Source organism: Notolepis coatsorum, assembly GCF_963971535.1.
Source record: "Notolepis coatsorum genome assembly, chromosome: 1".
Taxonomy (NCBI): domain Eukaryota; kingdom Metazoa; phylum Chordata; class Actinopteri; order Aulopiformes; family Paralepididae; genus Notolepis; species Notolepis coatsorum.
The window spans coordinates 214,322,382-214,349,546 of record NC_140165.1 but is presented as its reverse complement, the minus strand read 5'-3'; the positions used below and the strand labels follow the sequence as shown (position 1 = coordinate 214,349,546).

Below are 27,165 nucleotides of genomic sequence, written 5' to 3'. Positions count from 1 at the left end.
AGCAAGCACTCGTTGGGAATGCGGCTATGCGCGCATTGTTGTTGAAACAAGCTTCTCTCATTCTGCCAAATGTCTTGATTTCCTGTTTTCTTTCATTTTTTGTGTGATTTTGCATTCTCATTATCTCATATCATCAGCTCCATGGTTTAGTTATTTCTAAAAAGAATAACCTAGTAACAATATAATACGACATAAACAGTTGTGTTTTGTTTGTTTTTCTTTACAAATAACGTTTTATTATAATTCAAAGTGACAACTTTAGACATACAAATTAATACAAAGTAGCCTACATTAAGCTAAATACATTTAATGAATACGATACACGTGAAATATGACGTGAAATATGACTGAGTGATTATTTACCCCAAATGAAGACTACTGGATTTATTCTGCGCTTCCAGAGGCCTACAGTATTCATGTCTGCCAGCCAGCCCCATCCCATCAGCAATCTCCTGTGCAGTAGCGCCCTCTGCTGGCAGGTAGGACCTAACCTCGTTCCCAGATTTATCTCCGTGAGATAAAAGGTAGGACCTGTGGTGGTTGTTACAGGAACGCTCCACCAACGATGTCCATCCATAATCTCACACACATATCCCAAAACTACAAAATGTCTTGTGCAGATTCATTTGGTTTGAGTTAAAGAGTTGGAGCGTGGATTTGAATATGGCCGGTGATGTCATCACCAGGGACATTGAATCATTTTGTTGTGTTAATTACAGCTCAATGAAATGATAAGGTAGCAGTCCCTGCATGTAAAACAAGGTATTGCTATTTTTTCGCATTTCATGGAGCTGTAATTAACACAACACAAGGATTCAATGTCCCCGATGACATCACTAATGGCCATATTAAAACAAATTTACTCTCAACTGTCAAACACAATTAATGTGTGTGAGATTATGTGAAAAATGAATCATCATTGCTTTTTGGTGAAGTGCCCCTTTATGTTGCTTTTCAGGAGGGGAAATCACATTGTGAAATCCGTAAATATGCAGAGTGTTTCGTCCTCAGTGAGTCTTTAGATGCAACAGTGAGGCATACAGTTTTTCTCCAGGACATTCCGTGTCCCCCAGGTCTCTGTGGCCGAACAGGGCGAATCTGTGACACAAATACCCCTGGGTCACTCCAGCCTGCAGGAGCTGTTTGACGGACATCATCGCTTCTGCACTGGGAGTGTCATCTGAAATCAACAGAACTGTCATTATTTTATCAGAGCAATGACGGAATTGACAGACAACCTAAGACACAGCAAATATGGAGCTGTCCTTGACTAAAGAAATTCCTAGTCGACTTAGCCTGTCATGCGGAATTTGTCGACTAAATTAAGGTTTCATCGATTTAATTGAATTCAATCTGTAAACATTTCTTTCCCCACATGCAATCGTGCAGAATTAACTCTTTAAATCTAGAGCTTACCAGAGATGTGCATATATGCTTTTTCAGAAAATACCTCATTCAGCGTGGAAACAAACATCAACAACAACTGACTGACTGATAAAGTCTTGGTCGCCGAAGACCAAATCGACAGATTAATCGACTAAGAGGGTCTTGCCCGACAAGTATGGTATTGTAATGAATTCTAGAGAGAAGTATGCTTACTGTTGAAGTTGCCCATTAGGGCAATGCCCAACGAGTCCTGGTTGTTGCCTTTAGTATGTGCCCCTATTACACCCCAGCCACGGCCCTCATAGACCGTGCCATCTCCTCCAATAAGAAAACTGAAGGGGACAGAGGACGGTGTGAAGTATGGGAAGAAACACTATATTTTATTTGTTACAATAAGTGGTCTACATGTTAAAATAATAGCTCTACATTCCGACAGCCATATAGAGTGTTTTCTCAGTAATATGGGTCTCCCAGTCCCTCAGCTCTGCAGTAAACACAAAATAAATTTTCTGGTATCCCTTCTCACTTTATCCAATCAGGGGAGAGAACTCCACACTGCAAAAATGGTCTGACAAAAATAAGAAATAAAAGCAAATAGTGCTTGAAACAAGTAAAATAATCTGCCAGAAAATTTGGCTTGGCAAGATTTCTTATATCTAAAATATCTAGGGTTCTCTCTCCTGGTTGGATAAAGTGGGAAGGGATACCAGAAAATATATTTTCTGTTTATTGCAGAGCGGAGGGACTGGGAGACCAATGTTACTGACCAAACACTCTATATCAGTGATGGCTGTTGAATGTAGGGCTTATTTTAACGAAATACCACTTACAGCACCTTTAAAGATAAAACCATTTTAATATATATATATATATATATATTTTTTTTTAAATAAGTCATTATTACTGATAATTTCATCATCTTTTTGACTGCTTGAATTCAGGGAAGGATTTAGGATTGTAGGAGATCCGGGGCTTAGATTTTTTTTTACTTCGACACCACAACCTTTAACTTATACCACCACCTTAAAGCGGACAAAAGGCACTAGAGAACACTTAAATTCACACCCTTTAATTAATGAAGCAAACTATAATAATTTATAATAATAATAATAATAATAATAATAATAATAATAATAATAATAATAATAATAATAATAATAATAATAATAATAATAATAATAATAATACACAGTGTTTGTATAGCACCTTTCATACAAGAATTGCAGCTCAAAGTGCTTCACAGCAGTACAAAAAGACAGGCATAAAATGAGCACAACATTGGCAGATCAAGAGCAATGCATAAAGTGCAGACATAAAGCATAAAATAGATAGCAGTAAAATAGACAAAGTCAAGGTAAGACATAGAACATTAAATCACATCGTTTTTCATATTAGGATCTAAGATTTAGGGTTAACTCGCCGAACGTTGAGCGCCAGGACCCCCGAAAACCAGAGTATAGTCGGGTTTTCATCGTTGTTTCTTTTATTCGATATTTCCATTCATAAAGACATGCCGGCAGCCTGTGTTATCACTGGGGATGGGTCTGAGATCTCAAAAGTCCAATACCGCCGCCTAACACCTTGCGGCCGCTATTGCACTCCATTTGAAACGATGTGGCTTGGTGTCTGTCATTTTGGAAATGACACCAGACCACCCTGAAACTACACTCATATTCACGACGGTATAAAACGGAAATGTATGGATGGAAAAATTATCTGTTTTTTGCATCTTGACCGGAAGAAACTCAATGACAATCGACTATATTATTAGATCCATAGCTATAATATATAATATAGCTTTAGGCCTGCAAACACAGCCACGTATCCCCATGTTAAAAGGCGCTGGCCTTTCAACAGTAACAGTAAACAGCGCCATCTGGCGCTGAAAGTGTTAATATGCGTCTTTGTTTACGGTTTGATTATCACTGATACAAAGTAAAATAGTGCAGTGCAATAAAATAGTTAGTAAAATAGAATACAATTAAATAATGCAATCGTGCATTGCAATGAAATAGTTATCATCGTATTTTTTCGGGAGGCCGGTAAGGAGTGCATTACAGTAGTCGAGTTGGCTTGAGATAAAGGCATGGATCTGGTTTTCAGCGTCCTTTTGATTTATAAATGGCCGTACTTTAGCTATGTTTCTAAGGTGGAAGAATTATGTTTTTGTCAACTTGTTGATTGTGATTTAAAGCTTAGGTCTGAGTCTACCATAACACCAAGACTTAACTCACTCAAATACAGTTAGCAGCTGGATAGACTACAGATGGAAATTAGCTTCTGCTAAATCTAGTGCAAACATATTTTCATGTAACAATGATTAATTGTCCAAACAAAATATTTATAATATATATATATTAGGGATGCTCGATATTGGCTTTTTTACCGATACCGATATTCCGATATTGTCCAACTCTTAATTTCCGATACCGATATCAACCGATATCAACCGATACCGATATATGCAGGGTTTCCCCGTCCAAAAAACGGAATAATTTCAGGTAACTAATAATTTCACTGGATATATATATATAACAAATATTGTTATTGTTTTTTGTTTTTTTAAACCGATACCGATATTTTCCGATATCACATTTTACTGCCGATATCGGCCGATAATATCGGTCGGCCGATAATATCGGACATCCCTAATATATATATATATATTTTAAATAGATTCAGGGCTTTTCAGAAAACATTCGGGGCTTGAGCCCAAGTAGCCACCCCCTAGCCCCGGCCCTGCTTTAATTGTTCAGAGGAACACGGTGCAACTTACTTGTATCCAACGTCATCAAAGTCTCTGTCTTTCATGTGCATCACCTGGATGAGGGTGAGTTGGTCCTGACTCTCTTTGGGCCCTTGGCAGTATGCTAGGGCCGTGTGGTGCATAACCACTCTCTGAGCAGGGCCCTTCAACATGTCCCTGCATCGAGGGGGGACTGCTCCCCACTGCAGGCGAGAGACCACCGTCACTGTAAATCACATTCAAACGGCTACTTTAATTGAAATGAAAGTGTTATCTATAAATTTTTTGGGAACCCTATAGCCCTGTTTACTACTTACTGATGATGTTGATTGGTAGAATCCTTTCTCAGCCAAATACTAGCTCTGGCTAGTTAGCCACAATACAAAGTCAATGGGGTCAAGCTCCTGTCTGTACAAGCTGACTGAAATCTACTTTGTGTGTACTGGGGAGTACATTTCAGTGAGCTTCAGTCAGCTTGTACAAACAGGAACTTGACACCATTGGCTTTGCATTCGTTTGTGGCATAACCCTTTCACTACCACATGGTTAACCCTTTCACGGCGACAATACAAAAGGTTAACCCTTTCACTGCCACACGACAAAGGGTTAACCCTTTCACTACCACACTACAGAAGGTTAACCTTCTGTAGTGTGGTAGTGAAAGGGTTAACTAGCCAGAGGAACAGCAGTGCCGAGAAAGGAATCTACCAATCAGCATCATCACTGGTAAGTATAGGAAATAGGGCCAGGGTTCCAAAAAACAGAACTACCCCATTAACATGCTTGGTAATATATCAATGTTAATTCTAATCTTCAGTGTATTATTAACACTTTTTATATGTATGTATTGGTATATATACTGGACTATATATTTCTCTATATGCTCAAAACTGTGAGCATTTGAACATGACACTGTTCATACTTTTTGCACAATTGCATAGCCCTGCTACATATTCTATTCCACTGTATTTTTATAAAATTTTTAACTCTACTACATCCTGCACAATTGTACAGCCCTGTTCTATATTATTTTCTATTGTACTTTTATTTTAATTTCGTTTAATTTATTATATTCTACTTTAATTGTCTGTTAATGTTACACCAAACGACCAAAACAAATTCCTTGTATGTGATCAAAGACCTCTCTGATTCTGATATATTATATGCATATGGTCTGTTGGATATATAACCAGTTTCTCAACTAGGTGGAGAGGTGTACTGTGTAGGTATGTACATATATATTTATATATATGGTTGTTGTTAAAGATACACGCCAACTTTTTGGGAAATTAGCTTACAGTTTTCTCCAGAGAGAGACAAGAAGATAGATACCGTTCAGTAGAAAGCTTTCTGGCTGCACGTTAGCCTAGCTTAGCACAATGAATGGAAGCGGACAGTGCCGGTTAGCCTAGGCATTGTCCAACTAACACCTCTCCCGAAGGCTAACCGGCACTGTCCGCTTCCACATGCAGTCAGATAGCTTTCTACTGAACGCACAGAGAGGAAACTGGTATCTATCTTCTCTCTCTGGAGAAGACTGTAAGCTAATTTCCCAAAATGTTGGGTGTGTTACTTTAAGTGTGTACCAGAGTCCCTAACTTGATCTTCAGCATGTATACGTAGTGGTTTTCTTTAGTATGCGTTGTTGTGATGTGTTAGTACGGTTTTGATGGTCTTATGCGTTTGTGGTAAAAATATTATATTTAAAATTATACATTTTATAGACAACAATTTGTAACATTTGTTGTTAAAGGTTATGTTGATTCTTACCTCTGTTGTCCATTTGAAAGTCCACTCAAAATTGCTTTCGGTTCCTATGCCAGACCAGCAACAGTAAAATTCTTATATAACAGCCAACTTATCAAAGAGCTCATTTGTTGCAGGGTGTGTGGTTAGGTGCGTAACATCTTGTGTGTACTTTACTGTGCATGCTTGCCCTCACACTGAGCTTAGAGATCATGTCCAATTGGTCACGCTCATTGGGCAATAGGCTACTGGTTGCCAAACAGGTACTGTGGAATACACAGGTTGCAAAAAGAGGAAGGTGCAGCAACACAGCAAACATTCCACATGGTGACAGCAAGAGCAGATTTGCCCTCTTCACACTTCTGCACACAGATTAGGTTACAACACTGGAATGACATAGGAATTTCAGGCAGGAATTGATAGTGTTCGTTATGGTTAAACTAAGTAGCCTGTACACATCTACATCAGACCATCTGCCCTGATTTGTGATTTATGCTGCCTTTTAATCGCAAACTACAACTTTAGGACAAACATATAAATCATGCTTAAGACTTATCACCTTCCAAAAATTACCAATTTTTAGGTCATCCAGAAATAAGTAGAATATGTCCAGGTAGGGACGTATTCTGCAGCTGAATGGGGAAATACAACAGGGAAAACGGATGTTGTAAAGTAATTGATTAACTTAATTTGATGCACTAACTAAACAAACCATTCAAACAATGCAAGTGTGTTTTCCACCAAAAGTGGGTACGGCTGCAACAAAAGCCAAAGTACCCAGATTTGCCACTCTGATATATACAGGATTAATGTGATAATCTTGACAAATCAGCCTCATATTTAAAAATGCAATGGTATGTTCATGTTAATTATTATTATAACAAAGACATCAATATGCATATTTGCTACATCAAAATGTCCCATTAAATAATGTTAGTCATTTGTAACAAAACATTTTATTAATCTCACAATTCTCATTTAAAAATAAAATGACATCAGTTAAAAAAGGTATCCAATATAATATTCACAAGACGAGGCCCAACACAATTCATCATACCGTACATTAACAGGAATGAGGGGTCTTTACTTTACATAACTGGAGCAATACGTCTAAAACAAAAGCCAGTTGTTTCGCTAAAGAAATAAACTCCCATATGACTCAGCAGTTACCCAGATGAAATTCACATGCTGACCACACCGCTTTCAGTCTGACTCATCTGAAAAGAAAAGAAAAAAGGGAACCCCCACCCCACCCCTCCCAAAACAGCAGTCTTGCCAACAGCTGATGTTGTAGTATATGTTGTAGTACATCGTCGTCTCTACTCCGTCCATCGGTGTCCACAGTGAGGAGCAGTGCAGACATAGTACAGCCTCATGGCATCCTGTGGGGGTTAAACAGTGAAGTCTATGATACTGGAAGACTGGGTATGTTCTCGACTAATAGAAATTCATAGTGGAATAGTAATAGTGATAAGGACTGTGTTGACTAATAGATTAGTTGATCCCCAGTAGTTCCCCACATGCAATCATGCAGAGCCATCTTTTCTCCCTTTCTTACCAGAGATGTGCTTAGTTACCATTTCTCTGGATATAACTACTAAAAATGGCTAATTGACTAACTAACGTGGTCAACTAAGAACAATCAGATCTAAAAAGGAGTATTCCAACAAATTTGAAAGTTGTGATTCTGCAAGAATAGATACTTGCCTAAAGATTAAGATATTTTGGGTGTCGTTTAATGATTCATAAGCTTTCAAAGTAAGGAAAATGAAATCTTCTGACACCAGCAAATTGCGCTGCCAGAGAAGGTTGTAAATGGTTGTAATTATTCAAGATGTTTTGATATAGACACAGAAACATGACTGTCCATAACATTTTTGTCAACCACCTCAGGCAGCATTGCATTTTCAACGAACCCTAGTCCAATCGGTGATGTCGCTGGGATGTAAAATCTGGGGCTGCTCCATTGACAATGAATGGAGCTCTGATTTTATGAGGCCATAACATTTTTGTGTGAGCTCCTAAATGAGGTTTACACTCTACATTACATTTCTAGGTGTGGACCAGAATTAAAACCTTGTTTGAGTGGAATGAAATCCCCTCATAACGGCTTATACTTTGCTTCGAAATGACGCATGCAGTAAAGAACTATCCCCATATTCGACCTGCATACTTATAATTCTAAAAGTTAACAATCAGTTAAATAATATCTGTTCCTCATTAGTCATATAGTTCCTCATTAGTCCTTAATGAACCGGGTTACTCAAGATAATCCACAGACCTTGTTGTGAGCAGTTTCATCCAGGACAATTTTTTCTACCGAACTACAACCCCCATAATAATGAATTGGGTGTACTTCGTGGAAAATAGTTCCTACATGAACCTGCTCACAACAAGGTCTTTGGATTATCTTCAGTAACCGGGTAATTTCTGGAAAGAGAAACATTGCTTTTGAGTTTTTCACATTTATATTTGCCGCTTTGAGCTCCACAATCCAAGCGCCATTCAGCCCCATTCTATTGAGTGGAGTGATGGCAAAACTAGGCGAATCAGACCAAAACTATCTGGATGTGTAGATAGCACTCGTTAGGGTTGCCACAGTGAGGTGGAATTTCCCATGACTAATAAACTCATGACAACACCGGTATAACATTTGGTAATTACCTCAGCCTTCATACTGTGGGACTGGAAGAACACTGCCTCCTTGTGACCACATCTAAGAAGAGACAATAGGAGTAGTTTGTTAAAATACCATACTGGTGAACCTTAAAAGGGGCACTTCACCAAAAAACAATGGCGATTTATTTTGCACATAATCTATGGATTGCTACCATATCATTTCATTGAGCTGGAATTAACACAGCACAATGACTCAATGTCCCTGATGACATCACTGGTGGCCATATTCAAACTAATTTACTCTGAATAACTTTCAAACTAAATGAATGTGTGCAAAACTGTTTAGAGTTTTTGGATGTGTGTGAGATTATGTGCTAAATAAATCAGCATTGTTTTTGGTGAAGTGCACCTTCAAATGTATCTTCTGTTAGTGCCAACAAAAATGTCACCAATTCAAAGAAAGCAATGAGCAAATTGGAGCAGAACTATGGAAAGTGGTGGTAAACAAGGAAGTACATGCACAGAGAAAGAGATACATGTTTTATAAGGAGTGACACATTTGTTAGCGCGACCAGGAGATAATTATTGGATACGTCTCTTCTATACAGTTCTATGGTTTATCACCATAGCGTAAAAAAGAAAAAAAGTTAAATATGTTCTGATTAGTAAATGGCCTAAAACTCATATTTAGACCAGTATGTGTAGAATTCTCAATTATAATATATCATATCATAAATTATTGTCATATATCATATATTAGCTGTGATACCCTAGTATCATTACCGTAAAACAAACAAGACCATTGCTGAAACAAGAACAAGTTCAAGTTTCTTTATTAGTTGGCGGCTAGGTGGTGTAGTGGGCAAGGCACTCGCCACCAGTGTGGAGACGCTAGGATTCGCGTGTTCGAATCCAGCTCTCCACATTGTTTTTCAGTTTGGCTGGTCGTCCGCAGTAATACACATTGGCCGTATTACGGGGAGGGAAAACTGAAGGGTGGGGATCGAACGTTGTGAACAAGCGACTCCTACAAGTCGGTTGGTGCGCCTGCGCAGTAGAATCAGGAAGTGTCGGGGGCAGCGTGAGCCTCCCACGCGTTACTCCTCGACACTGAGAGATCGAGCTGCGCAGGTGAAAAGATGCGACTGCTGTTACCTCAAGTACCGGAGGGGACTTGTGCTATGTATGACTTAGTCCACATTGCAGCCGGCTTGTGGGAGGCAAGAAACAGCGTTCGTGACAGGGGAGGGTTGAATTGGATGATACGAAATTGGGATGGGAGAAAATATGGAAAAATGGGAGAAAAAGTGGATCAAAAAAAAAAAGTTTCTTTATTAGTTGACATGCAAAGATACAGAATACCTTCACATGGAATGCTTTTTTCTGTTATGCTCCTATGAGGATCATAGGACGCTTGGATCATACACATACAGCTCATTACAGTAATATTCCACAATTATTACATTTTAGATAGTAATAATGGTACAGAGCCACAGAACACACAAGAGAACACATTTCCTATAAGCCCTGTTGCTTCCTGTAGCAAAGGAGATGTTGCCGTGTGTTAGAATATTAGGAACAACGGGTTGAAAAATAAACAAGTTATTATATTATATAGTATAACAGCAATGTGTACAGAGGGTTTGCATGTGGTGTAATGAAACTCACTTGGGACAGGGGTGGTCCTCTGTTCTCGGCAGCGTTGGATCCTGGGATACATCGGCGATGATTTGTGTCAACTCACTGGAGAGAGACGGGGCAGAGTGGTTAGCTGACTCGCCACGGTACATAGCAACAGGTGACCTCATATTACACACCTTTCATTTATTCCCATTTGCTCCTGCCGTGAAGTTTGTATTGTTGTATGGGCGGCTAGGTGGTGTAGTGGTCTAAGGCACTCGCCACCAGTGTGGAGACGCTAGGATTCGCGTGTTCGAATCCAGCTCTCCACATTGTTTTTCAGTTTGGCTGGTCGTCCGCAGTAATACACATTGGCCGTATTACGGGGAGGGAAAAACTGAAGGGTGGGGATCGAACGTTGTGAACAAGCGACTCCTACAAGTCGGTTGGTGCGCCTGCGCAGTAGAATCAGGAAGTGTCGGGGGCAGCGTGAGCCTCCCACGCGTTACTCCTCGACACTAAGAGATCGAGCTGCGCAGGTGAAAAGATGCGACTGCTGTTACCTCAAGTACCGGAGGGGACTTGTGCTATGTATGACTTAGTCCTCACTGCAGCCGGCTTGTGGGAGGCAAGAAACAGCGTTCGTGACAGGGGAGGGTTGAATTGGATGATACGAAATTGGGATGGGAGAAAATATAGAAAATGGGAGAAAAAGTGGATCAAAAAAAAGAAGTTTGTATTGTTGCGATTTTCCAAATATGTTGCGTTCTGTGTGTAGCTCCTCAATATTACAGATCCTTTTAATTAATAAACAGATCATTCAAAAAGAGAATAATTAGCTTTTGCTGTCCTTCTGAGGACTTGTATTGCTTCGTATTTCCAGATGCACAAAGTAGCTTAATTAATAAATAGGCCATCTGTGGTGAGCAGTGTTGCACACAAACAAACTACCGGTATGTGCACCTGGAAAAGTCTGCACAAGACGTCTTCAAAGACACAGTAACATTTAAAAATCTTTAATATATAATATATTATTGACATATAAAATCTTTATCTGAAATCGAATTTGTCTTAACACTTTGAGTGCCAGCAGGGGGCGCACGATTTAGCGCTTGAGTGCCAGCGCTGTAGTCAATGGGAGGGCGAGCACATTTGCGAACATATAAACTATATCTTAAATTATGGCTATGTGTCTAATACGTCCGTCGCTTATCAATGACTTGATTGCAGTCAACAGTCGGAACGTATTTTTTTTTTTTTTTCTTTAAATCGGTACATTTCCGTTTTATACCATTTTGAAAAACGCTTGTTTTTTTAAACTTCCAGAAAAAAAAGAGATTCTGCAGGAATCGCTCTTTAGTGGAATACACAAAACACGTTGCCTATTTATGAATAATTTTCAAATAAACGCTAGATTATCGATAGTATATGTGTACTTATGCACGTTAGAGAAGCGGGCTGAAAAACCTGATTACCCCAAGACTGGTAAAATTGATTCCTTACCTCAGATCAGATGTTCTCCAAAAAGATTATTCCAATTCCTGATCGCCATTCCAAATATCGATCGCGTTTATTGATCCAACGCTGGGTACTGGAAACACATATTCCACGCTGTTCTGAGGGTGGGCAATGAATGGGATCGTCTCCGGTTACATGCCTGATAAGTAAAATGTGGATCCCGGAGTCTTTTTTTCCCATCCATTTCATTCAGTCCAATCCAATGGGTGCAATACCATCCAGAGACGATAGGGGGCGGTATTTTCCCTGTTCAAGCTCAAAGCCAGTCCCAATGGTAACGTGAGGCTAGATTGATGAAAAATCATCGTTGGCACTCAACGCATGGCATAAAATAACGAGATTTCTCGTGGCTGGCACTCAAAGTCTGACGTTCATAGATATTTGGTTGTAATGCTTTATTTAAAACCCAACCCACCCCTTGCATCTTCCCTGTACTAAAAGTGCTACTAATGTAACATTATCCCTGAATAATCTTATAGCTATGCCATTTTTACACATCAGGTTTGATTGTCTTCTGATGATATCACTGGAGGACAAATTAAAACTCATTAACTGAAACCAAATACATTTCTGCTGTTGTTATGCAGTTTTTGTACAAGATACATTTAAAATAGTTATTTGGTGTGTCCCTTTAACTCATTCACGGCCACTAGCTTTCGCCATCTGCGCTGTTTGGGGCCAGCGTTAATTACCATTTTAGCTATGTTTGCAGACCCATCGTGTGTTCTGTATTATAGCTATGGAGACAATAGTATGGCTCATTTTGCAGGGAACAAAATAAGCACCCGCCAAACGCCAATGGCGTGTAGATTTCCTCTTTGGCTGGTAAATTACAGAGGCTACTCAGCCACTCTGGCGTGTAAAATAATTGGGAGCCATATGAGCATATTAGAGTATTATATCAGGGGGGCTATACAGTGCAAGCATTTCACTCGCATTTGCCTCTAAAAATAGATTTGTGCGAACCGGAAAAATAATTTAGGAGCAGTGTGTCAAGTCAAGTCAAGAGTTTTATTTGTCACGGCATACGAGTATACAATGAAATGCGGGTGGTCTTGCCCGCAACGATGTGCATAATACAATAGTAATAACAAATTGTGCAATAAAACAAGTGAACAGAGTAGGGCATATCGGTATATGTACACAAATTGTGCAATAAAACAAGTAAACAGAGTAGGGCATATCGGTATATGTACATAAGTTATTTACAGAGCATGGTAGGACATGCTAGGTCCTGTGGTAGTGCAATACACTGTTAGCTACGGATGAGGCACTGGGTCTTTATGTACATGCTATATTATACAATCTCAAGTTATACTATACTATTCTTAAAGGTCCCATGCATTATAAATGTCATTTTTCAGTCTCTAGCATTGTATTATAGTAATAGGAGTTCGTATCAATGTGTTTTAGGGTCTAAATACAAAATTGGCGAATTCCTCCGTTTCAGCCCAGCCCCTCTGTGCCTCTAGTAAATCGGGTCATTTTGATTTGAAGTCCCTGAGCACGTCACTGGGCGCTGTGGATAGACAGTGATGCGATTGGCTCTGTGGTTGGAGCTAATGCCCGCAGCGAGCCACACACGCAAACGGGAGATTGAAAGAAAGAAAAAAGAAAAACATTTCCTCACTCGAGAGGGAGAGAAAGGGAGAGAGATAGAGAGCACTTGGGGGGGGGGGGGGGGGGGGGACCTGCAGCGAGCCACACACGCAAACGGGAGATTGAAAGAAAGAAAAAAGAAAAACATTTCCTCATACTCGAGAGGGAGAGAAAGGGAGAGAGATAGAGAGCACTTGGGGGGGGGGGGGGGGGGACCTGCAGCGAGCCACACACGCAAACGGGAGATTGAAAGAAAGAAAAAAAGAAAAACATTTCCTCATACTCGAGAGGGAGAGAAAGGGAGAGAGATAGAGAGCACTTGGGGGGGGGGGGGGGGGGGGACCTGCAGCGAGCCACACACGCAAACGGGAGATTGAAAGAAAAAAAAAAAAAACAAGCTGCCGGCGGAATGTCTTTTTTTTCTCTCTCTCTCTCCCACCCCCTCCCTCTCTCGCTCTCTCTCTCTCTCTCTTCCCCCCCTCCCTCCCTCCCTCTACCAGTGCAGACTGTGTGGCACTGTCACTCAAAGTGCTTATGGGCGGAGCCAGGCCATAACAGCCTGATTTCTAGAGGCTGAAAAATGATGGTTTCGAGTACTTGATTAGAAATATAAAACAATGCATTTTTTGGAAAAAAAACTTACAAATGTCTTCAATAGACCAACAGGAATTGTGTAAAGTTGCCCAAATAGTGCTAGGAATAGCACTGCATAGCACCTTTAAAGTGACCTTTCCTTAGTGGCCATAAGTGTGGGCATGTGCAGCATGAGTGTGTGCTTGCTCATGTTAAAGTGGCTGCTAGTGTGTGAGTGTGTACAGTGTGTGTGTCGTGTGTGTGCTCATGTGTGCTTGTGTGTGGAGAGTTCAGTGTTCAAGGCTCTGATGGCGAGTAATAGTCTTGCGTAGTGGGCGTGTCAACTGCGCAAATTTAATTTCATAATAGAGACGGAGCAGCGTGGATCTAGAGCCATATGAAATCCGTGATCACGGAATCGCGGACGGAATCGCGGAATTGAGCAATAAAAATGGAATTACCTGTAAAACGTGGAATATTGCAGAATTTGCCATAATTTGGACTGTAATTCCGTTTTCGGGATAACGGTGGAACGTTTGGTGCAAAGCAAACATGACCGGGACGCTAAAGCGTGTTACACCGCGCGCGTCACTTCCACACTGCTTCACAACAACACAGCAATGTCCAAGCGTGTAGCTGCTCCGGTATTAACAGCATCCAAAAAGCTACGAAATACCACACTAAACCCTAAATTCAGAGCAGAGCAGTATCCTAATGACTTTTATGCCTCCGGTGATAAGGTGTTTTGCTAATTCTGTCAACGTTCCGTGGACTGGACCCGCAAAAACACTTGCGACACTATTGTGAAATAGCTATAACGTTAGGTCATGATAGCTTCTAGCTAAATCTAGTGCACCCATCCATTTGTTTAATGCAAACGATTGTCATTATACACTGCCCTTTATAAACTAAATACACTTAAATAGCTATGTAACGTTATAGGACTATAGATGGAAATGATAGCTTCTAGAAGTTCTAGCTAAATCTGGTGCACCCATCAATTTGTTTAATGCAAACGATTGTCATTATACACTGCCCTTTATAATCTAAATAAACTTAAATAGCTATGAAACGTTACAGTACATAGGACTATAGATGGAAATGATAGCTTCTTGCTAAATCTAGTGCACCCATCCATTTGTTTAATGCAAACGATTGTCATTATACACTGTCCTTTATAAACGAAATAAACTAAACTAAAGGTGCCTAAATTATGCATTACTATATTTCATCACAATATAATAGATATAGCTAGGTTACTGACATTGTCATTGTGATAATGTCAGTAGTAGCTAGCTGTATCTATTGTTTACACTTGAAATATGTATTTTTATTTTGTCACAATATTAATTGAAAAATATTGTGTAAAATTGAACTGTATTTCTGAGTTGCAGCACTTAAAAACATTAAATGGACTGTTATATCTTATTCAATTGTGGACATTTATTCATTCCCACTTATTAGACACTATTTCTGATGGTAAAATGAGCATAAAAAGCAAAATACAGAATTCTGAAATATTAAAACGGAAAAAATGGAATTTGGGAAAAAATAAAATGGAATTTGGAAAATAATAAAACGGATTTCATATGGCTCTACTCTGTAACAACTCATCTCGAGTCACGCTGCTTCTATGTGCAACGAAAACTCCGCGAGCAGCAGTTCCAATTGTCTAACATGCTTTGCATCCTCGCCAGTTATAACCATGTCACGCTAAAAAACAATAACTACTGTAATGTTATCTGCTAACTGAGTACTCAGTCTATCTCTCTCGGTGTGTGTATCTCTCTCCCTCTCTCCTGAACCTATTTCATTCAAAAGGAAGATATTGATGGACAGTAGCTATAGTATATAGCTCAGTAGCTGTAACAGAATAATTGTATTAATTACTATTGATTAACTATTATTCAATAGCGTTTAAATTATAATGAATTAAATAATTGTATAAAGAATTTTCCATGTTCTGTCATCTAATAATATATTCCATTACCTTTCCTATCTGTATCTGTATCAAAGTCCAAATGTTGGTATTGTGACAACAGTACAACATACAAAAGCAGCTCGACAACTAGGGCTGGGCCATATGGCCTAAATATGATATCACGATATTTTCTGACCTTTCGGCGATACACGATACGCATCACGATGTTTTTCTTTTTTTCCCCAAACAATTCATTATGAGGCTTACCAAGACAGTATTTGAGTTTGCAAGCTAACATTAAAGACAAAATAAAATACCCATGCATTTAGCATTTTTATATTATATATTAGATTTAGATTATTGGATTATTAGATTATATATTGCATATATTTAGCAATGAGATATTATATGATTTAGATATGAAATATGATGAATTGAAAATGGGGGACCCTGATGTAAACAAGACGAAAGTCTTTCTCTGGTCTGCATCCTCCAGTCCACTGTTGTTGTATTGAGCTGTACTGTATTGTACCCATGCTGCAATCTGTTAATAACGTTTTCATTCATTCAGACGGCAAACAGAATCATTTTGATTGACAGTCGAGTCTGCCAATTACGTCACACCGCTTGCACCCGCCCTGCTGTTCTTAGCACCAATCGGCAAGCGCGTATTAATTTTTTACTTCCGCCATTGGAGAGCTCAATGACAACAACAATAGCTCCCTGCGGCCGACGTTTAGCTTTTAGCTCCGCAGGAAGACTAAACGACTGGAGGCATAATGATTTTACTGCAACGGATGTTATAATAAAAGCCTTTCCATACATCGGTCTGATTGAAAACTTTATTAACAGACCGCAGAATGGGCACAACTGAGTCAGCACGGGCTGAGATATGAACGACTAATGCTTGCTATATCTAGGTCGACCTCGGACGTTGCTATGTAAATACGCTGATGTTATTGAACATGTAACTATATAACGTTAATGCCACAAAACGAATGCCTTTGTTATCATAAGTAGTAACTTTGATGCAGTAGTGTGTGTGTGGGGCGGCGCTGTTCAAAAGTTTCAACGGTGTGGACCAGATTGACGCGACACAATCCTCTTGGGCAAAACATCACGATATCCACGATACGTTTAAAAAGTGTATCGTTAATGAACTGTACCCGATATTTATATAATATCGTCATATCGCCCAGCCCTATTGACAACCGATATCCTTTGTGTCTAGTAGGCATGGGCCAATGTGTGATTTTGGTGATATGTGCTATTGCACAGATGTTGACCCTTAGTATGCACATGCACGCACAGTATAATATGCATGTAATAAATAGTTTGTTAATGAACTTTGTTACTTGAAACATTTTCACTGTGCTCCTAAATTTCTTTGTGTGCTCCTAATTTTTTTTATTATTTAGGAGCACATGTGCTCCCTGGGGAAAAGGTTAGCGTAGAGCCCTGTATATAGTAATAATAATAACACATGGCGATATACTAAAAAGCTATTTCTAATTTTTGGCTGGTAAAAAATCTGCCTGGCTGGTCGTTTTTTTAATCTACCAGCCACCTTGGCTGGTAAGCCAAAAAGTTAATTTTGTTCCATTTTACAGGCATTGTTCATAGTCCATTACTGCCTAATCAGCTCATTTCTACACACTGTAGTTTGTTACACGCTACACGCTAAACAGAGCCCAATTTCCGGAATAATCCAGTATTTTTCCATAAATCGCGAGATAGGACGCATTTTTTTTTGTTGATATTTTTGCACAAATCTTTCCAATATTCACAAGACATCTTTCCACAGCATAATGAGAGAAAATGGTGGTTTTTCAATGTATGTGATGTATAGATTGGGGAGAGATGACAGCTAAAATGGTAAAACAACGAAATGTGCATGGAAGCAGGAGACGGTGATAGAACGGTGGTGGAACCAGTGGTTTCACAGGCACAGGCCGCGTCAGCGAGGGTTTTGTTATGAATTCCTTAGAGGAACATCTGAGATTAGAGTGTACTGTCTCCCAGGACAGGAGGGAGAGAGGTTCATCTTAATGAAACGTGAGTTTATTAGTGTTAAAGGTTATTCAGTTGTCATGACAACACGTCGCATGACAACCAGAAGGCGGGGCCGTCGTTGCGACGACGAACATCTATAAGTCGGACGGTGTTTCCGGGTGTAAGGCAGACCAGAATCTGACCAAGAGCGAGTAGGACTGAGATCACACAGAGGAGAGACTCTTCCTCCTCCACCACGGAGGGGGGGGGGGGGAAGGGAGAATGCCACATCATCATTACAGTAGCTTCGGCTAACACGAGGAGGGTTAGGCTAACGAACAGGCCTGAACACTATTGGACTGAACAGCAAAAGGACGATAATCTGAACACACCGAAAGATCATTAGAATAGACTCTTCAAGGACGATACAATTTGATAACATCTGATAACATCTGATTAGGAGGTTCTGTGTATAGCAATAAACAACGCTTCTCCTCATAAGGTATCTCACAGTGTCGAAGTGTCGAATTCTTACGGAAGTGGAGAAGTATTATGGTTTATGGATTGCACTAACGGGGGGGAAGATAAGGATCTTATCTACCAGTATCGGAGACGTCAGGACCATTAAAAGTACACAACGCAGAGGAATTGGATGGAGAGCCAAACAGACGAAGACGTGATACTGGCCAGTTTGATGACAGCCGGATTTGCAAGAGATAAGAACAACGGATAAAGACTTTTTCAATAATGGGGCGACAGTGGACAACAGTCATCAATGTGTGGGAGAATCATGATCGAAGCAAGGCCGGCCAGCCCTGGGAGAGAGCGGCGAGTCGAGCGGTCAGGAGGCGAACCAGCGCTGTAGGGGAAACAGCGCTCCGATCAAAAATGTGAGTTCACTGTGCACACGGTTGTTTTGATTTTAAGCCAAATAAAAACGAACAGATAGTGAATCCGTAAACGTAAACATTTCTAGTTCGACAGAGAGAATGCCAGCTGTAATAATATGAGCAGAGAGCCATGGTGAAAATCGAGGGTGTTATCTACAGAGAATGAAAAGCAAACGAGGCAGGCTGCACAGTTTTGGTTTAAGGAGGGTAAATGCGAGATGAGGAAAGGGGGGGGGGGGCGCTTGAATCAGATCGAAAAATTGTTATGGCGGGACTGTTTTCATAACAGAAGGAAAGTCGAAAGGAGATTGTACCAGTGTGTATTATGTCCGATCAGGCAAGAGTATTAGTCTGAGAAAGCGTCCCCTGATAATGGATAGGAAAGAGAGGAAAAACAGCTGTGTTTTTAGGCCGTAGAAGGAAGGGCAGCGTTTGTTTGTTTGAGAGAGTAGCCATTATGAGCGAGTCAAAATGGCCGTGAGCACCACGAGGAGATAACAGATAAAGAACCAGGAAGTGACACGTCAACTAATACAGGCAAATGGAGGAGTAGGTCGCCACCTAGTGGCGGAGGGGGGGGGGGGGTAGTGCTGAGGAGTTTCCATTACCCATAGGGGAATATTTAGAGTTTAATTCAATTAAGGAGTTTAATTGCGGAGGGGGGGGGTAGTGCTGGGGAGTTTCCATTACCCATAGGCGAATATGTAGAGTTTAAGTTAATTAGAGTTTAATTTTTTCAAAATTAGCAACTGCTTGTGTGTATACACGGTGGTGTATGTGAGAACTTTGTAAAGGAACTCAAAGTGTGGTATATAGAGCGACGGGACAGCTCCAGGGCGACGGTAGACAGCCCCGTAGGGTATATAGAGCGACGGGACAGCTCCAGGGCGACGGTAGACAGCCCCGTAGGGTATAGAGCGACGGTGACAGCTCCAGGGCGATGGTAGACAGCCCCGTAGGGTATAGAGCGACGGTGACAGCTCCAGGGCGATGGTACAGCCCCGTAGGGTATAGAGCGACGGTGACAGCTCCAGGGCGACGGTAGACAGCCCCGTAGGGTATAGAGCAACGGTGACAGCTCCAGGGCGACGGTAGACAGCCCCGTAGGGTATAGGGCGACGGACAGCTCTGTTGTATGTTAGATGATAGTACGAGTACGTATGTGAGTTAGGAGCAGGGAACCAACCTGCTCTGTTGTATGTTAGAGCGATGCAAATAGTTTTAGGCACTGATTCTGGGTTTTTTGGTTGTTGCACTGTTTTTGGGTTATCACAAAGAGGCGGGAAGAGGGTCCGTGCGTGAGGATACCAAGTGCGTGGGATGCCAAAAGATAGGGGGACAGGGCTTATGTTGTGTGCTCGGTTGTATGTTATTATCATAATAATAAGATCGATATACAGGTTAATTAAATAAGTTTAATTATTAATTGATTAAATAAGAATTGCACAGAAAGATGGTGCAGTTATTTGAATGGGTTAATTATTGAATAAAGAGGGAGGTTCGATCTCCAGTGGGGCCTTCTCACACCTAATAAATAGGCAGAGTCTTGAGGGGACACGTCACCAGAAAGAACTGGCGCGCGCTGGGGGTCAACCGTGGGACAAACGTAGAGCGCCGAGTGGGTATCGTTTAGCTGCTGGTGTCACGCCGGAAGACAACAAAACAGGGAACAGCCCTGTAGGATTAGATATGGGTGTTGAGAAGGTGGGGGACTAATAGAGAACAAATAGCGCCATGGGCTGTAGGACACTCACACCGTCCAACAGTCTGAAAGGGCGTGGCCATGGCAGGGGCTTGCAGAGGGAAAAAATATATAGAGAACGAGCTGCAGGCCCAAAGCCACGGTAGACTAATAGAAAACACAGGGTCGAGTGTACAGAAAGACTGCCGGTGTTGTGTTTCTGCTTTCAAGGGGGGAATGACACCGACAGCGATGGAGATGGCCAGGAGACAGACTGGAGGAGGAGGAAGCCGCAGGGGCCAGGCACCGCAGCCTGGTACACAGATGATCCACGACGAGAGGGAGGAGACGGCGGCGGTGGAGATGAGCCTCAACCAAGATGACCGACAGGGCGGAGATGACCGACGGGGCGGAGACGGCCGACGAGGCGGAGTCCAGCGGTCGCAGGCGGTGTTGCCCAGGGGAGAACGAGGCGGACATCGGAGGGGCCTTCCCGGCGGAGACGCTGTTTAGAGAGCGTTTTGAAACAACAGAGCACGGGCGGTGAATCATGAACAAAACAGGGACTTCCTTTCAGAGTCAATCAGGAGATCGAGAGACGAGACAACAGCGAGAAGTCCTGTGTTCATTGATTAGGAGTATGAGATATAAATGGAGGATTCATATATAAGATATATGTATAGAAGGATATATATATATAGAAGGTAGATAAGAGGGAGAACAGTAAAACAACAGGATATAATTATTGGGAGCAGACAGGGGGGGCTCCAATGGTTATGAGTCGTTGGATGTTGTTGGTTGTGGTGGTCGGTTTCGGTTCCCTTTGTGCACGAAGGGGGGCGCAAACAGACATCAGGCAGCAGGATCACTGGGTTGACCGTGGGCCGTCTTCGTTTCTTGTGCACGAGAGACGAGGTTGGTTTGCTTCAACCACAGGCTATTTTTGGCATAATTAATTAAAAAACCAAATAATGATTTATGATTCTGAAGGGGTGATAAGAATCAAGGGGGGATTGAGAGAAAATGGTGGTTTTTCAATGTATGTGATGTATAGATTGGGGAGAGATGACAGCTAAAATGGTAAAACAACGAAATGTGCATGGAAGCAGGAGACGGTGATAGAACGGTGGTGGAACCAGTGGTTTCACAGGCACAGGCCGCGTCAGCGAGGGTTTTGTTATGAATTCCTTAGAGGAACATCTGAGATTAGAGTGTACTGTCTCCCAGGACAGGAGGGAGAGAGGTTCATCTTAATGAAACGTGAGTTTATTAGTGTTAAAGGTTATTCAGTTGTCATGACAACACGTCGCATGACAACCAGAAGGCGGGGCCGTCGTTGCGACGACGAACATCTATAAGTCGGACGGTGTTTCCGGGTGTAAGGCAGACCAGAATCTGACCAAGAGCGAGTAGGACTGAGATCACACAGAGGAGAGACTCTTCCTCCTCCACCACGGAGGGGGGGGGGGGAAGGGAGAATGCCACATCATCATTACAGTAGCTTCGGCTAACACGAGGAGGGTTAGGCTAACGAACAGGCCTGAACACTATTGGACTGAACAGCAAAAGGACGATAATCTGAACACACCGAAAGATCATTAGAATAGACTCTTCAAGGACGATACAATTTGATAACATCTGATAACATCTGATTAGGAGGTTCTGTGTATAGCAATAAACAACGCTTCTCCTCATAAGGTATCTCACAGTGTCGAAGTGTCGAATTCTTACGGAAGTGGAGAAGTATTATGGTTTATGGATTGCACTAACGGGGGGGAAGATAAGGATCTTATCTACCAGTATCGGAGACGTCAGGACCATTAAAAGTACACAACGCAGAGGAATTGGATGGAGAGCCAAACAGACGAAGACGTGATACTGGCCAGTTTGATCAGAATCTTACAATAATATGCAACATCCAAGATTTGTCTTTTTCTTTTTCGTAACATCATACAAAACATACAAAAGACTCATACAAACACATTAACAACTGACATGGAAACTAAAAAAGCACTTACAAAAAAAAAAACATTACTATACATTGTGCATATATATCCCTGATGCACATACGTTACATGTAGACCGATAGGATGCATTATATGCAATAAGCCCGAATCGTGGTTGATTCCCTGAAACCCCAAATAAAAAAAGGTATATAACATGTACATATGTACCTTCACAAAATATACTCCAAAAAGAATAATTCCAATGATCCCATCGGCGATCGCAATTACTTCCTGACCGACAGCCATGTCAGACTGGACCAGCCTCAAGTCCTCCACTCTCATCCTGAACACTGGTGTACCACAGGGCTGCGTGCTGAGCCCTCTTCTCTACTCCCTCTTCACCTACGACTGCAAACCGGTGCATGGCTCAAACACCATTGTCAAGTTTGCAGACGACACCACCGTGGTGGGACTAGTCAGCAACAATGACAAGTCGGCATACAGAGAGAAGGTCTAGTACCACTTAGGGGTGGGACGATACATCGATCCAGATCGATACATCGATGTAATTATCAACAATCGAATCGGATCGATGCGATGTAATAAGATCGATTCATATCGATACTCTTATTTTGAAAATCCTGTGGCGAGTCTCATATCCGCCCAAGAACAACAGCAGTAGCTCTGTGTGTGTAGACGTTACAGCATAGCATTCTCCCTTTCTGTGTGTGTGTGTGCGCGCGTCTTTGGAAAGACCAGATGAGGTCAGAGGAGTTTGATGTTTAAATGTTATTTAAACATAAACAATATAATACATAATAAATGTAGGCCTATACATGATCATGCAACATCAACAAATTGTTGTAGGAACGGTTTGGGAGAGGGAGGTTGTGAGTTTTGAGTTCCAAAAAATGTAGCTTAAAGTTTAAAGCTCAATATATAAAAACGTGGCACTTTACAGTGAACAGGAGGTCTATTTGTATTAAAAACAATAGATTGATTTTCCTTTAAATGTCTGGAAGAGCTCAAAAATACAAATGTCAAATGATATTTTCATTACCTTTTTTTTGTTGATCTAAATGTTACTGATTGTGTTAAATGGGCATATGATATCATCTCATATCGATCGCAGGCACCTGAATCTAATCGTATCGTATTGTATCGTGAGAGACTTTGTGATATCGGCAAATATCGTATCGTTGTCCAAAGAATCGATATCGTATCGTATCATGATGAAACTGGTGATTCCCACCCCTAGTACCACTACCTACTACCTAGCTCAGTGGTGTGCTAATAACCTGGCCCTCAACACCAAAAAAACTAAGGAGATAGTGGTGGACTTCAGGAAAAATAAAACGGACAGCCCCATCCACATCAATGGAGAGGAGGTTGAGCTGGTCTGTAGTTTCAAATTCCTGGGAGTCCACATCTGAGGACCTGTCCTGGACCACAAACACCTCGACCCTGGTCAAGAAGGCCCACAACAGCGCCTCTTTTTCCTGAGGAAGTTGGCCAAACTCCACCCCACCCCCGTGCTAGCGAACCTTTATCGCTGTACGATTGAGAGCATCCTCACCACCTGCATCTCAGTCTGGTACGGCAACTGCACTGCTAAGGACCGGAAATCACTGCAGAGGGTAGTGAAAATAGCCCAATGCATCACAAAGACCCCACTCCCCCCATCTCATCAATCTATGAGAAGCGGTGCTCACGGAGAGCACGGAATATCATCAAAGACGCTTCTCACCTCAACCATGGACTGTTCACCCGCCTGCGGGGTACTCGCTCTGGGGCACGCTACCGCAGCCTCCCAGGCAGAACCACGAATAGTTTCTTCCCCTCAGATGTCAGACTTCTGAATCAAAACTCTACCTAGCCCACTGCACCTCACTGTATAACTGTCTATATATAGCCATAGTAGCTTATGTAGATTTTTTTTTCTCACCATTGCACATTGTGCTAACCATTGCACTTTACTGTACAGTTTTATTTATATGTGTCTTATATTGCAACTGACTGTTGATCGTCCAACTCACATCCTGATTGGACGTACACAATCTCGTACTGTGTAATGACAATAAAGTGAATAAAGTGTAATTACACGTGTTTACGGGACACTATAGGTTTTGAGTAGGGCTGGGCGATATGACGATATTATATAAATATCGGGTACAGTTCATTAACGATACACTTTTTAAACATATTGTGGATATCGTGATGTTTTGCCCAAGAGGATTGTGTCGCGTCAATCTGGTCCACACCGTTGAAACTTTTGAACAGCGCCGCCCCACACACACACACTACTGCATCAAAGTTACTACTTATGATAACAAAGGCATTCGTTTTGTGGCATTAACGTTATATAGTTACATGTTCAATAACATCAGCGTATTTACATAGCAACGTCCGAGGTCGACCTAGATATAGCAAGCGTTAGTCGTTCATATCTCAGCCCGTGCTGACTCAGTTGTGCCCATTCTGCGGTCTGTTAATAAAGTTTTCAATCAGACAGATGTATGGAAAGGCTTTTATTATAACATCCGTTGCAGTAAAATCATTATGCCTCCAGTCGTTTAGTCTTCCTGCGGAGCTAAAAGCTAAACGTCGGCCGCGGGGAGCTATTGTTGTTGTCATTGAGCTCTCCAATGGCGGAAGTAAAAAATTAATACGCGCTTGCCGATTGGTGCTAAGAACAGCAGGGCGGGTGCAAGCGGTGTGATGTAATTGGCAGACTCGACTGTCAATCAAAATGATTCTGTTTGCCGTCTGAATGAATGAAAACGTTATTAACAGATTGCAGCATGGGTACAATACAGTACAGCTCAATACAACAACAGTCAACAGTGGACTGGCGGATGCAGACCAGAGAAAGACTTTCGTCTTGTTTACATCAGGGTCCCCCATTTTCAATTCATCATATTTCATATCTAAATCATATAATATCTCATTGCTAAATATATGCAATATATAATCTAATAATCCAATAATCTAAATCTAATATATAATATAAAAATGCTAAATGCATGGGTATTTTATTTTGTCTTTAATGTTAGCTTGCAAACTCAAATACTGTCTTGGTAAGCCTCAATGAATTGTTTGGGGAAAAAAAGAAAAACATTGTGATGCGTATCGTGTATCGCCGAAAGGTCAGAAAATATCGTGATATCATATTTAGGCCATATCGCCCAGCCCTTTTTGAGGCGAGCAGATTGCTTTGCAGGAGCTCCTCCCACTTGCCCCTCCTGACCAATTTCTTTCTGAGTTCAAAAGTTAGGCGATACTCGACCTGGTAGTGCAATATTCAGTCGATTGTAAATTGCAATGTTTAAAATCCCAGCACTGTTTGCATATGGCTTTTCCTCAACCTGAGCTACGCAATCTGACACATGATTGCATTTGCAGGTGACTGGCTATGCAAAAATGAAGTGACCAGCAGGTAACTCCAATTAGAGAAACCCACTATCGTGTCAGATAGTGTAACACTCAGTTTGAGGAAAAGATTATAAATATTGCACTTTAGAAATGATCTACTCAATATTGCAACTTTGAACCATCGACACGACCAAGGTAGTGTAATAACAAAGCCAACAACGTAATTTCACATCACGTTGCGCCCCATTGGCAAGCATTTTTCACCTAACCGCCGCCGCGTGAGGCGGTTGAGTATAGTAGAGGTTGGGTCTACCAGCTAGATTAATTGCAAAGTGATTGTCACACACTTGAAAGCTGTAGAATTGCAAACTGCTTTGCAGGGACACTAGGGTGATTTGAATGAGTCATTCTAGGGCTAACCGACATTGTTTAACCCTTTCACTACCAAATGGTTAACCCTTTCACTGCGACAATACAGAACCCTTTCACAACCACACTACATAAGGTTAACCCTTTCACTACCACTCTAACCGTCTGTAGTGTGGTAGTGAAAGGTTAACCTTCTGTTAACGTTTCACTGGAATTATGTTGCTACAGTTTGGGACCCAAATGTATTTCTTGTCAACTATTGCATTAGCCAACATTGCAACAGGAAATAAACTGGGTCGTTTCAGTTCTTGAAACAGTCTATATAAAATGACAGTGTAGGAATATAGTTTCCTTGTACTTACTCAACCTCGTGGGTGATTTTGTTGACGTAGATACAGCTGTTGTCTGCCTCTTGTTGGTAGTCACAGTTTCTGCACTGAGAATCGAGAGACCCAGGTCAATGTCAGTCAACCGCAAGTACAACATGTAAACAAAGGGAATGAAGAGGTAGCTTGGTCACTATGTGTCGGAATGGTGTAGAGATGACATTCGACTGGTTACACGACTGTAGGGCTACAGAACTTTCTAGAGCAAATTAGTCAACATTTCCACTTACTGCATACAGCAGAATACGATTCTCCTTGTCTTCTTTAGGATACAACATGTTGTTGCTGGAAAACAGAATCAGTGTCAAGACATTGTGATGAAAGGCTCTCCTCCGTGCTTGTTTATTAACGTGAAATAACGCCAAAACGAAATACTATTTCAGTGTGCGGCTAACTAGATCTACGTCGCTTCTTATTTGAGTCACAGTTTTAGCTAAACCTTACCATTCTTGGCAAAATCGGATCCCAACGAATCCCGGCTCAAATGAGCCAACTTCTGAATCCATCTAAACAAGGTTTTGATTAATAGAATAGACGCAAAAGTTGGAATAATTTAGTGTCCTGGCATCAATGTCGTCTCACGTCGTATTTGAAAACACTATAACACGCACATGCGCAAATGACTATTACTAATCATATAATATATTTCTGCACAGCGCCTCCTAGGCGGCGGAGGACCAAACAACACATTTTGACACAATGCAATTATTTTACATGTTGTAGGCATTTTATTCAAAGAAATACAATTTCAGTGGATTAGTAAATTGTCAATACATAGTCTCATAATCAAGATCAACCATT

At 41.2% G+C, this 27,165-nt stretch overlaps 2 protein-coding genes across 4 annotated transcripts; both read right to left on the bottom strand.

The window, feature by feature from the left end:
- Positions 1-237: 237 nt before the first annotated feature.
- On the bottom strand, positions 238-6,035 carry pglyrp5 (peptidoglycan recognition protein 5). 3 transcript variants are annotated; one of them, XM_084322318.1, is made up of 4 exons: positions 5,903-6,035; positions 4,163-4,358; positions 1,600-1,718; positions 238-1,180 (listed from the first exon to the last, which is right to left on the bottom strand). In XM_084322318.1, the coding sequence occupies exons 1-4, from the start codon at positions 5,913-5,915 to the stop codon at positions 1,008-1,010; spliced, it is 501 nt and encodes a 166-aa protein (XP_084178444.1). In that variant the 5' UTR covers positions 5,916-6,035; the 3' UTR covers positions 238-1,007. The 3 variants fall into 3 exon arrangements, with proteins under 3 accessions (XP_084178444.1, XP_084178445.1, XP_084178446.1); XM_084322319.1 differs by having other exon boundaries at positions 4,163-4,379; positions 5,903-6,006; XM_084322320.1 differs by lacking the exon at positions 5,903-6,035 and adding an exon at positions 4,450-4,518 and having other exon boundaries at positions 4,163-4,382.
- Positions 6,036-6,815: 780 nt separating this feature from the next.
- Positions 6,816-26,955, bottom strand: polr2i (RNA polymerase II subunit I). The gene is made up of 6 exons (XM_084325074.1): positions 26,809-26,955; positions 26,595-26,649; positions 26,341-26,414; positions 10,166-10,240; positions 8,543-8,594; positions 6,816-7,260 (listed from the first exon to the last, which is right to left on the bottom strand). Exons 1-6 carry the CDS (start codon positions 26,868-26,870, stop codon positions 7,198-7,200), a joined length of 381 nt encoding a protein of 126 aa, XP_084181200.1. The 5' UTR covers positions 26,871-26,955; the 3' UTR covers positions 6,816-7,197.
- Between the last annotated feature and the right edge of the window lie 210 nt (positions 26,956-27,165).

Coding starts and splice junctions, on each gene's coding strand:
- pglyrp5 (XM_084322318.1), bottom strand. Junction 1,719..4,162: donor TTTGATGACGTTGGATACAA/GTAAGTTGCACC, acceptor TGTCCCCTTCAG/TTTTCTTATTGGAGGAGATG. Junction 1,181..1,599: donor CCTAATGGGCAACTTCAACA/GTAAGCATACTT, acceptor TGTTGATTTCAG/ATGACACTCCCAGTGCAGAA.
- polr2i (XM_084325074.1), bottom strand. CDS start 26,870: ATGGATTCAGAAGTTGGCTCATTTGAGCCGGGATTCGTTGGGATCCGA. Junction 26,650..26,808: donor ATCCGATTTTGCCAAGAATG/GTAAGGTTTAGC, acceptor TCTGTTTTCCAG/CAACAACATGTTGTATCCTA. Junction 10,241..26,340: donor AAAATCACCCACGAGGTTGA/GTAAGTACAAGG, acceptor GTCTCTCTCCAG/TGAGTTGACACAAATCATCG.